The sequence below is a fragment of the Erinaceus europaeus genome, chromosome 4 (assembly GCF_950295315.1).
Source record: "Erinaceus europaeus chromosome 4, mEriEur2.1, whole genome shotgun sequence".
NCBI lineage: Eukaryota > Metazoa > Chordata > Mammalia > Eulipotyphla > Erinaceidae > Erinaceus > Erinaceus europaeus.
The window spans coordinates 42,925,017-42,937,885 of record NC_080165.1 but is presented as its reverse complement, the minus strand read 5'-3'; the positions used below and the strand labels follow the sequence as shown (position 1 = coordinate 42,937,885).

The window sequence follows — 12,869 nt, the reverse complement described above, 5'->3', positions numbered from 1 at the left end:
AACAAAGTGAAAACATTAATCAGTTGTCATAGGAAAATATACTTGATTTTCCAAGTACAGTTCCAACCAGAGTAGTTATCATACTTACTTACTAAGATAAAACTAAAAATAACAAGGGTGGTGGTACACCTAATAGAGCACAAGTGTTACCACGTACAAGGACCTACGTTCAAGCCCCTAGTCTTCACCAGCAAGAGGAAAGCTTCTCGAGTGCTGAAGCAATGTCTCAGTCCCATTCTCTCTCTTATCTCCCTCCCCCTCTCCACTTCTCTCTATTACATATAAGAAAAATAAAATAAAATAAAATAAAGCAAAATATTTAAATAAATTGAACAACTGCAGAAAAATGAGTAACATAAATAACTTCTGAAACCTCCATTATTGGCCACTACATATTTATCATCTCTGTATATCTACTGTTAAGACACTTCTTTTTTAAAAAAAAATTTTAATATTTTCCCTTTATTTGCCCTTGTTTTTTTATTGTTGTAGTTGTTATTGATGTCGTCATTGTTGGGTAGGACAGAGAGAAATGGAGAGAGATGGGGAAGATAGAGACGGGGAGAGAAAGACAGACACCTGTAGACCTGCTTCACTGCCTGTGAAGCGATTCCCCTACAGGTGGGGAGCCGTGGCTCGAAATGGGATCCTTACACCAGTCCTTGTGCTTTGCGCCATGTGCGCTTAACCCGCTGCGCTACCGCTTGACTCCCTAGGACACTTCTTGACCACTTTTGCCTGGTTGCTATATATCTGTGTTCCTACAAAACATAATAAATAATTTTGAGAGTGGAGTAGATAACTTAACTCTGAATACTTCATAGCACAGAAGCCAATACTCAATAAGAGCTCCTTGCATTAAACTAATGTGATGAGAAACAAAATTTCTCAAACTGCAAATATGAGAAATGTTTAAAGTCAGATCTCTCTTTCCAAGTGTTGTCTAAATACTACATCAGACAATTTGTCATTTAATACTTAAAACTCTTGAAAAATATCTATTAGGGCCAGGACATGAAGGTATTTCACTCAGTAAAGTACACAATGTTATATGTACTAGGGCCTGAGTTTGAACACCTGGTACTACATGGAAACATCAACAGGAACGCCATGATGTAGAGCTGTGCTATGGTATTCTTCCTTTTCTCTCTTACCTCACTCTGTATCTGAAACTAAAAGAAAAAAAATCTGCAATGGGCAGTGTGCATCACCTTTTTTAAAAAATGCAGGGTCAGATTCTATGAAGAGAGAGAAATGAGAAATCACTGTTGAATGGATAGTTTCATTTTGAAGTAACTGGAAAATCCTGGAGATTGATGCTTGTGATAATTGTGCAATGTTATGAATGAATTTAAAGCCTGAAGTTGTATACCTAAAGAAGATTACAATGGTAATTTTTATATTATACTTATTTTACCACAATAATAAAATAATTCAGCAGCTACTAATTTGGGACTAAAATCTTGGCATAAGCTGAAAGAAGGTATTTACTTGCTAAATTCTTATATATGGAATAATTGGCTAAGCATTCTTCAGTTAAACTAAGACATTACTCTTAGATGTCAAGCACAGGTCACTTTCAGTCAAAATGTTAAATTCTCGTTTCTGATAGGATTTCAAGTATGAAATAGACAATGCTGCCATGCCTTATCTAAATGCTTCACTATTTTTAGAACTAAGTAGATGAAGTTACTGCTCACTTGATCAAAGCTTTCAATTTTTCTAGTCAACAATTATTGAAGAGGAATGAGATAAAAACTTAATTAGTGACTAAACTGCCTCATAGAAAAGTGTAACAAAAACCAATTAAGTTATATTTTCTACTTTGGGAGATCAGGGAGATAGCATAAAAATTATACAAAAAGATATTCATGCTCAAAGGCTCTGAAATCCCTGGTTCAATGGCACTACTAGAAGTCATAACCTAATAGTTCAACAGTTAAAAAAAAAAGTCTAGTTTCTAAGACATTATAAAGCTTAATCAGCAAATTCTTAAAGAAAAAACACCAGAGTGTTCACTGTGTATGTTGTATTATATGAAATTTAAACTTAGATAATTCTGGAATAATACTAAATTCCCAAGCACTCAATCACAAATGGCCATGTATGATTAGTGGAAGAGGTAATAACTTTCAAATTCTGATATCTGCTAATAGCACTGTATTTGAACAATGGGATTGCTTTTCTCCTAATTACAGATAATTGGGTTTATAGATGATGGGAGAGAAAGAGCTACTATGCAAAGTAAATAAAGTTGCCAGCTCAATTGTCTTCCTTTACGTACCAGCCTTCTTTTGTTTTGTTACTATTATTTAAGTGGCCAAATGTTCTCTGGTTACTATCTAAGGAGAACCATTTTCCTATATTCATTTAGGGCCAGGCTGCTCCATCAAACTTACCTAATGTCCATGCAAAGTAATATTTGGGCTTTGAGGCTTGCATAACAATATATAAGTAGCAGAGTCGAGTCAAAAAGTTTGCTCTATGAACAAACTGATCATCAACCAGGCAAGTGACAGGGAAAGTCCTCGTGAGCGTCAAAAACAAAAGGAGAGACACCAAGGTCATGCACAACTTGTGTATCACAGCTCCCTGAAAATAAGGGGGTGGGGAGGAAAACCAGTGTAAGCATTCAGAGATCTCTGGTATGAGGAAAAGAATTTTGGCAGGGGCACCTTAAGAACAAAGCTGCTCCAATAGCTGCTTTGGCAATTTTCCCTAGAAGGAGTGATACCCGGCATTCCTCATGTCACAAATCAAATAAAGGGCATATGGGCTATATTTAAATGTAAAACAGAGTGACATTTGAGGACTAAATGCATCCAAAATAGAAGCATACCTCTACCAACAAATTCTACCAACAAAGGGAAAGTGGTTTTAGTAACACAAAAACATAAAAATAGAGAACATTACAGGCTGGCGGAGAGGCAAAATAACCATTTGCCATCCACTTCTGCAGCCAACACAGCCCAGGAAACAGGCACAGTTACAAAAAAAATCTGTCTGTGTAAGAGATGAAATGCCTGAGCCAGGACATGGGGAACTAAAGGGAACCTTTATAAAAACTTCCAGAACATGGTACATATAGTCTGCTCTGGAGGTGAGATGCACCGATGTTTTACATTCCTCAGGTACAGTGATTTTTTTCCCAGTTGCCCTGACACTCCAGGGAATGTAATTTAATAGCAAGAAAATTATAGTTCCCAATCTTGTAAAAAAAAAAAAAAGGGGGGGGGGAGGCACTTTTGTTTGAAATATGAGACTAGCAACAGCATCTGCATGGAGGGAGACTTGGGGTTTCAAAGTATGAATGTTTATGAAGTTCTGAAAATAGGATCTAGTTCATGTAAGTGTTCACCACACTTAGACACAATTAGAACAATACGATTGAGGAGTTACCTGCAAACGGTAATCATCCCCTTCCCAACAATGTGCTCTTAGTCAAACATAAGCTCACCACTCCACATGCAAAAAAATGTGAGTCTTCTGGGAAAGTGACATTAATACTCCCTGATGATATTATTTTCTAAATAAAAGCATGTGAAACTCAAAAGAATCACTGTGACAATTACTGTCTAGAAACACCTGTGATTGCTTTGGTGCTTCATCACCATGGTGATGAGATTAAATCAACACAGCAGCTGGAACTGAGCCACTTGATCAACTACAAAGTGCCAGGACCCAACTATGTCAAAACTGAGAATGTGCACTTGATTCACTTAAATATTTAAGTGGTTAATTTTGCCTAAACTTTAGCAAGCATTTATAAAATATTTAACTCATATTATCTTCACTGTCTCCCATTTCCTCAATCAGTTACAAATTGCCTTCAATAGAGCATGTTTGACAAACATATTTTCAAGGTTCAGTAAGCTGTCCTTAAGCTGACTAATTTGAGACTGATAAAAGTCAGATTAAAAATGAAATATGGGGGTTGGGCAGTGGCGCACAGGCACATAATACAAAATGGAAGGACTCATGCAAGGATCTGGGTTCCAGCCCCCGGCTCCTCTCCTGAAGGGGAGTCGCTTCACAAGTGATAAAGCAGGTCTGCAGGTGTCTATCTTTCTCACCCTCTCTCTATCAGCCTCCCCTCTCAATTTCTCTCTGTCTTACCGAGAAACAAAAAGAGGCCGCCAGAAGCAGTAGATTCATAGTGCCAGCACACAGCCACAGTGACTGAAGGCAAAAGAAAGAAAGAAAGAAAGAAAGAAAGAAAGAAAGAAAGAAAGAAAGAAAGAAAGAAAGAAAGAAAGAAAGAAGGAGAGAGAGAGAGAGAGAAAGAAAGAAAGAAAGAGAGAAAGAAAGAAAGAAAGAAAGAAGGAAAGAGAGAAAGATGTTAAGTCTCACTGTCTCACTTAGATAACTCACTTAAAGCTCTCTTTGTCATAGGCATAACCTGAGTTTGAGTCCAGCCTTGAAAGAAGCTACAGTGCCTTTCTGTCTCTCTTTTTCTTTATTTTTTAAAAGATTTTATTTACTTATTGATGAGAAAGATAGGAGAGTGAGAAAGAACCAGACAGCACTGTGGTACATGTGCTGCAGGGGATCAAACGCAAGACCTCATGCTTGAGAGTGCAATGCTTTATCCATTGCGCCACCTCCCGGACCACTGTCTCTCTTTCTATCCAAAAAAGTTGGCCTGGTCTGGGAGTATGGATCAGCCTACCAACATCCATGTCCAGCAGAGAAGCAATTACAGAAGGCAGAACTCTCACCTTCTGCACCCCAAAAAGAATGTTTGTCCATACTCTCAGACGGGGAGAATGTTAGGAGGAAAAAGGGAAGGACATTTGGAAGTAGTGATAGGTATAGGTGTGACTTAGAAAGAAAGAGAAGACAAGACCATAGGGGGGGAAAAAAAGCAAATACATATAAATACAGACAGATATATTATAGAAAAAATAGTCAACCCATTTCTGCAACCTTAGGAGAACTACTGTAACTCCCAATGCAGGGAATAGGGATACAGAACTCTGGTGATAGGAATGGTATAAAAGTATACCTCTACAGTCTTATAATTTTGTAAACCAGTATTAAGTCACTAATCAAATTTTTTTTAAAAATGTTGACCTGGGATAGCGAAGCCCCAGAGATAACAAAAACTATGGCCAGGCTAGTGGTTCAGAATGTAAAATAGCATAAGACTTACATTCATGAGGCTCCAGATTTGAACTCAGGTACAGTGTATACTGAAGCAAAGACAAGCTCTGGTCATAACCCAATACCCCACCATAGCTTTACTGGGCTTCATGTCTGCATGACTCTACCACTCCTAGCAGACTTTTTTTCTTTCTTCCAAATAGACAGAGAGAGCTCCACCACTCATGAAGCTCCCCCCTGTGCTGCCATCTCCCCATGTGGATGACTGGAGGCTTAAATCCAAGTCCTGGTACATAAGGAAGTGTGTGTTCTACTGGATGAGCCATCTCCCAGTCCCTTGGCCTCTCAAAGAATTTTTAAAATTAAGTATTTCAAAAAGCCATCCAAAACCCTCTTAAGGCTCAGGCCTCAGGCATGCCCATGTATAACTGGTTTCCTTTTAATTAAAGCATATTTATTGTGACTCTTGCTTTCTCAGCTCCACCATTTATGTCATATCACCCTTTGATTACACATGAATTTCTATTCTTAAAGTGAAGACATTCATAAAATTGAATGTGTTAGCTAGCACGACGTAGGCACTAGATGTTGACTGGCTGACTAATGGATTGATTGCTTTCATATTCCCAACCAACAAGCTTCTCTATGAAATAAACATCTGTTGCTCAAACACTAGTGAGTGCCACAAATGAGTACCAAGACTGGTATTTTAAAACAAATGGGAGGCAATGTTATTTGCCAAACTTTCTGGTAAACTGTTTGGCTTTTTAATTAGAACAGTATTAGTAAGAATCAAGCTGGCAGCAAAACCCAGTTTTCCACACCTCTGGGTAAATTGTTGGCACTAAAAACTTACAGTGGGAGAAGGCTCTGGCACGCTGTGGAAACCTTTTAGCTTCCATTTCACTTCCAGAAGCTTCATCTGTGTGTGTCTCCCTTCAATGAAGGCTACATAGTCCTTGAAATTGTTGCAAGGCCCAGCTATGACACTCATGAAATTGAGAAGATAGCTTAAGTATTCCAATAAAGAGGGTTTTACTCTGTGAAAATAAAAAGTTGAAAGCTTTAGTCTATAATTTTAACTTTCTTATTTGCAAATAAGCAAACCATAAGTACAGATGTTACCTTTGTAAATTACTAAACATCACATGATATTTCTTTTTTCTGTTTAATGAATCCATCTAATAGAGAAAAGTGGCTGGGGGTCAGGTGGCAGGAAGTATCTTTTTGAGAGGAAAAGCTAAAGAGCAGTGAGTAGCTTCAGAGAAGGTTCAGTGCTTTGTGGCACCCCCTGCTGGGGGATTACTTCTAAAAACAGAGTAGGGTCAAAGGCAAAGGCAATGTGAGGCAGGGAAAGGCTGCTTTCTCATCAGTCTTAACTGCTTAAAAGCAAAAAAATGAACGTAATAAGCAAAAGGCAGGGTGGGAATGTGACCTAATGTTAGCTGATCCAGATGCTTTGAAATGGGGAAAACTCCTGACTGCCAAAGTAAATACAAAACAAATGAAGGGTGGGACCAGTTTCTACCACTACAAAATTACCATTGAAATGATCTCTTGACTGCTTTGGCATCCCGACATGATGTTCTTTATGACAAGGTCAGTGGAAGAGGAAAAAAAAAATCCTGTAGAGACCAGCTCTGTATAGTGCTTTTAATGGTGTGGAGGAGAAAAGAAATCACTCTATAGGTCTCTGGGTTCCTCAAGGCTCAACAAGTAAACAAACATAAAGCATATTAGTAAAAGAGAAGGTAAAGAGAAATGTATGGCTAGCATGTGCATCACCTGTGTAAGTGGAATGACTCAGGGGTTCTGACTAATGTACTAACTTAAAAGGCTTTTGGCTCAGAGGACTCGGGGAAGAGGAAAGGAGGGGTAAAGGTGACAGAGGTCCTCTCTCTTACAGAAAGAAGGATCCATGAAACATTAGCAGGAACAAGCTACCCTATGTCTCCTGATATCAGAGGTAGGCAGTTCTGGATGATGGCTCTGCTCTACTCTTCATAGATTAGGCCTTTTTAATAAGAGGCTACTTTAAAGCTAATCTAGATTTTACTTCCAAGAGTCCTCCTATGAAATAATCTCTTTTTTTTTCCTTCTGCCCACCTTTAGCATTCCAAGCCAATTTGTTTTTCAGATAGAAAGAGGCAAAAATACAGATAAGAGATACCACAGCAATGAAGTTTGCCCCAGTGCCATAGTTTGTACTACCACAAGAGTATATACAGAAATGCATCATGTGGGAGTCGGGCAGTAGCGCAGCAGGTTAAGCACACATGGCTCGAAGTGCAAGGACCAGCGGCATAAGGATCCCGGTTCAAGCCCCTGGCTCCCCACCTGCAGGGGAGTCACTCCACAGGTAGTGAAACAGGTCTGCAGGTGTCTATCTTTCTCTCCCCCTCTCTGTCTTCCCCTCCTGTCTCCATTTCTCTCTGTCCTATCCAACAATAATGACAACAATAATAACTACAACAATAAAACAACAAGGGCAACGAAAGGGAATAAATAAATATTTTAAAAAATGCATCATGATTCTTCTGACAATTATTAGTTTTGCAATTTCCTCTGCTAGAGTTTAATGTCAGTGTTCCAAGAATAATTTTTATTATGTTTCTTGGTGGTCCTCAAAGAGGTACATATAAGTATGGTTTGATGCTGAAAAATAATAGAAAATAGGGCTTGTGGTAGTAAAATAAATATATAAAACCTTATGTCATATGAGTGGCAAAGCAGGGGACCTCCCAAGTGAATTATCTCACCAAATACTAACAGTAACCTATTTTCCAAAGATACACTTGAAGGTAGCAGAATTCTGTCCCTTGAATTTGAGGATCATTTAGAGATTTATAGCATCATTCATGGGCCAAACAAAATTGTAAACTTAAAAATTAAAAAAAAAAAGCTCCTACATTTATTGAATTCCAAGTACTGCCTTCATCTGCCTTGGAAGGGTCATAACAGATTTTGTGGGCCATATGTGCCCCATAGGCCAACACTTCCTACTTCTGCCCTAAAAGCAGAGAACTGACTGTGTGTGTGTGTGTGTGTGTGTGTGTGTGTGTGTACCCTATTTTCTGTCATTTCTCAGGTTAGCATTAAACTAAATTGACAGGCCCTGATAATTCTTTGAGGACCCCCAGAAACATAATAAAAATTATTCTCAGAAAATACATTAAACTCCTATGAAGGAAACTGCAAAACTAATATTTGGTTGTCAGAAGAATCATGATGTATTTTTTTATATTCTTTCTTTTCCTACAACCCAACAGAATTATACAACTATTTACTTGTTGACCTGATAATCCCACTTCTGGAAGTATGTCCTACAACTACATCCAAACCCACTAAAAATGACTTGTAAAGAAAGTTATTCACTACTTACCATTCATAAGAGCCAAAGATTGGTAGACAATCTATGTGTCTATCATGGCAATTTTTTTATAATAAACAGTGGAATACTGTTGAAAGCAATGGAATATACAAATATAAAGACTGAGGGCTGGACTGAAGTGATAGCATAATGGTTATACAAAAAGATTTTTGTTCCTGAGGGCTTGAAGTTCCAGGTTCAGTCTCCCACACCACCATCAACCAAAACTGAGCAGTGCTCTGATAAAAAAATAAATAATATAGGGACCAACCAGTGACATATCTGGTTACACATTACAGTATGCAAGGACCTGGGTTCAAGTCCCTGGAACCCATCTGCGGGGTGGTGAAGTAGAGCTTCTGGTTTCTTTCTCTCTCTATCTCACCCTCCCTTCTCAATTTCCCTGTCTTTATCTAGTTAATATTGATAAAAACAAGATAATATAATAAAAATATCTAACAGTGACAAAGGACTTGTGAATATATTGTAAAATTTAACTTACTTTATAGCCAGTCGATATTGCTCAGCAGAGAGGTCCTCAACTCTTTGACCTAGTCCTATGCAAAGAAAAAAAATTAGCAATAGGATATTTGGTATAGATAAATAATTCTTAAGAATTTTATAAAAATCATTTGAAAAAAGTCATCTATTTTCACCTCTAAAGTCATAAAGAGTCAATCAATTTGTTATTTTGTTTTTAAATTCTCTAGGTAAATTGGATAGTAGACAACTCACCCAGTAGAATACACACTTAGTGATGTGCAAGGGCCTGGGTTCAAAACCCCAACCATCATAAGAACATCATGAATAAGGGAAGGAAGCTTCATGTGTGGTAGAAACTGTACTGTCTCTTCAACTTTCTCCCCCATCAAAGGGCTGACTTCAAGTACACGTATGAGGAGGGAAGGTTATTATGAAGAGAACATTCAGAGGTATTTCCTATTTAATTTGCACAGTATTAAATTAATCCCAGATAATCTACTACAAGTCCTACACTCCTCACCAAGTTTTATGTTTTCATTGCTACCCCACTGTTTCACATTGCCTTTTCTACTTGTATTACTTAAAATACTTCCTTAAGCACAGATACCTGCTACAAGCTGAGAACCTGGGTGTGGAATGTAAAGAAGAGAGGGAAAAGGAACTTTCCCTTTCAAAAAGCAAGAACTGTAATACTGAATGCAGGGCAAAGGAGCTATGCATAGATTTTTATTATTTTAAAACACATCCATGCCAGAAAAACTTCCAACCAAGTCATACATGTGCTTTGTGTAAAATGTTACTGTTAATTTAGACTCAAAGAAACTAAGAAGTCATCTTGAATCAACAGAAGCCAAATATAAACCTAGATGTTCAGAGGTTCTATTTTCTCCCACCACCACCATCACAATAACAATTAAAAACCTATAATATACATGAGGAAACCAGAATAGAAATAATGTTGTTCAGATAAACTAAGAAAAAGAAAAGAAAAGAAAAGAATCCATGTGATGACTTTAATATCTGAGATAAAGATCTGATCTCCACTTCGGTGTCACACAGTTCAGCCAGACTCCTGTCATGGTAGTCTTGTCATCATATCCTATCATTTTCCCTACTGGTATCAGTGTGATTACCCACCCACCCAAGCCCAGTCAAGCCAGGTAGGTGTTCTCATCATCACTACTGCACCTCCATTGCCACTACTAACTGCTAATACCACTCTGCTGCTGACTACCAGGAGGGAATGCAAGGCTGGCTCTCCCTTTCCCTTTACAATTCTGTGTCTACAACTTAACAGTGGGGGTGAGACCACAGGTAACTTCTAGAAAATATATGAGGTACCCACAAGAAAACTCCCATGAGACTATCAGCAGATTTCACTACAGAAACTCTAAAGATTAGAAAATACTGGCAGGAGGTATTCAAAGTTTTGAACAGAAAAGACCTTTACCCAAGAATAGTCTACCAATCAAATTTGAAAGAGGGATGAATAGTTTCTCAGACAAGCAATGAAAAAATTAGTTACCAATAAAGTAGACCTATAGTAAACATTAAAGCGACATATAAAATGAAAATACAGAATGATCTCACCCACAGGGGGTAAACAAAGTATGGAAAGCAAGCAAAGGCCAACAATGACTAGGGTTAGAAAACTGAGTTAACTGGTGTTGGGCAGTAGTGCAGCAAGTTAAGTGCACGGGGCGCAAAGCACAAGGACCAACATAAGGATCCAGGTTTGAGCCCCCAGCTCCCCACCTGCAGGGGAGTCGCTTCACAAGTGGTGAAGCAGGTCTGCCGGTGTCTATCTTTCTCTTCCCCGCTCTGTCTTCCCTCCTCTCTCCATTTCTCTCTGTCCTACTCAATAACAACTACAACAACAATAAAAATCAACAAGGGCAACAAAAGGGAATAAATAAATAAGCAGGGCTGCAGGTGTCTCTCTCTGTCTCTCTCCCTCTCTACTACCCCCTTCTCTCTTTATTTTGGCTGTCTCTATCCAATAAATAAAGATAATAAAAAACACTTTCATGCCTGAGGTTCTAGGTTCTATCCACAGTGCTCTGGATCATAATAATAATATTATTAAAAAGAAAGAAAGAAAGAAAGAAAGAAAGAAAGAAAGAAAGAAAGAAAGAAAGAAAGAAAGAGAGAGGGGCTGGGGGAATGGATAGACCTGTCAATGCCCATGTCCAATGGAGAAGCAATTACAAAAGCCAGACTTCCCACATTCTTCACCCCCATAAAAATCTTTGGTCCGTATTCCAGAGGGATAAAGAACAGGGAAACTTCCATTGGAGGAGATGGGATATGGAACTCTGGTGGTGTGAATTGCATGGTATTGTGCCCCTCTTATCCTACAATCTTGTCAGTCATTATTAAATCACTAATAACAATAAAAAAACAAAAACTATTTAAAAAAATCTATACAGTCAGTGGTCAGTGTAAAATGCTTGTGATCACCAATTATAATGGCAATTCAAAACTTATCTAGCAAGGTGGAATGTTTCTGGAATTTTTTAATTTACTTTTTAATATTTTATTTATTTATTTATCTATTGGACAGGTAGAGAAACTGAGAAGGGAGTCAGGGAGAAAGGGAGGGAGAAAGAGAGAGAGATCTGAAGCACTGCTTCACCTTCTGAAGCCTACCACCCCTGACCCCAGCAGGCAGGGACTAGTAGCTTGAACCCAAGTTCTTGCACATTATTATTTGTGAGCTCAATCACATGTACCACTGCCAGCCCCTCTGGAATTTATTTGTCCCTCACACATATAAGAAAAAAAGGAAGAAAAGAAAAAGCAGTTTGCCACAATAGAAATACTCCAAAAGGAATAAAAGAAAAAAAAAGTACACAAAGAATGCTTTAAAAATAAATTTAGGGAGTCGGGCTGTAGTGCAGTGGGTTAAGCGCAGGTGGCACAAAGCACAAGGACCAGCATAAGGATCTCGAACCCCGGCTCCCCACCTGCAGGGGAGTCCCTTCACAGGCGGTGAAGCAGGTCTGCAGGTGTCTATCTTTCTCTCCTCCTCTCTGTCTTCCCCTCCTCTCTCCATTTCTCTCTGTCCTATCCAACAACGACAACAACAATAATAACTACAACAATAAAAAAACAACAAGGGCAACAAAAGGGAATAAATAAATAAAATAAATAAAATTAAAAATAAATAAATAAATAAATTTAGAGCCTGGCAATAGAATAACCAGTTGAGTGTATAAATTACCAAGTACAAAGATCTAGGTTCAAGGCCCCAGTTCTCACCTGTGTGCGTGTGTGTGTTGGGGGGGGGTGTGGAACAGGAAGGGAAGCTCAAAAGTAATATAGCAGTCTCCCTCAATCTCCCTTCTCAATTTTTCTGTTCTATCACATAAAAGAAAGGAAAAAATGTTTAAAAATATAATTAACTTGGGCTGAAAAAGGCTAAGTATAGGAGTTGGGTGGTAGCGCAGTGGGTTAAGTGCAGGTGGTGCAAAGCGCAAGGACCCACACAAGGATCCCAGTTCAAGACCCCGGCTCCCCACCTGCAGGGGCATCAAGAGGTGAAGCAGACCTGCAGATGTCTATCTTTCTCTCCCCCTCTCTGTCTCCCCCTCCTCTCTCCATTTCTCTCTGTTCTATCTAACAATGACGACATCAATAACAACAATAACTACAACAAAAGGGAATAATTAAATATTTTTTAAAAGCCTAAGTATTTAAAAGTGGGGGAGAGAAAAAAAGATGCAGTATTACAAAATCACTCTCATTTTTTTATTATTATTTATTTAGGTTATGATTGCATCAAATAGTACATCTCTGAAAATCAAAATAATAGTAGTAAATTGATTTTAGCTTTTGGTTTCTAACAACTGCAAGTACATTTACATGTATCCTTCAGGTAATCAATTCACTTCAGTTGCCTAGGACTTTCCCA

At 38.3% G+C, this 12,869-nt stretch overlaps 1 protein-coding gene across 2 annotated transcripts in view; it reads right to left on the bottom strand.

Moving 5' to 3' along the window:
• The window catches only part of MBOAT1 (membrane bound O-acyltransferase domain containing 1), a 132,257-nt gene that overhangs the window by 14,695 nt on the left and 104,693 nt on the right, over positions 1-12,869 (bottom strand). For both annotated transcript variants that reach the window (XM_060189305.1, XM_060189304.1), the window contains 3 exons: positions 8,976-9,030; positions 5,960-6,143; positions 2,400-2,592 (listed from right to left, as the gene is read on the bottom strand). In XM_060189305.1, coding sequence (XP_060045288.1) covers positions 2,400-2,592; positions 5,960-6,143; positions 8,976-9,030 — 432 coding nt within the window. The remainder of the gene's footprint in view (positions 1-2,399; positions 2,593-5,959; positions 6,144-8,975; positions 9,031-12,869) is intronic.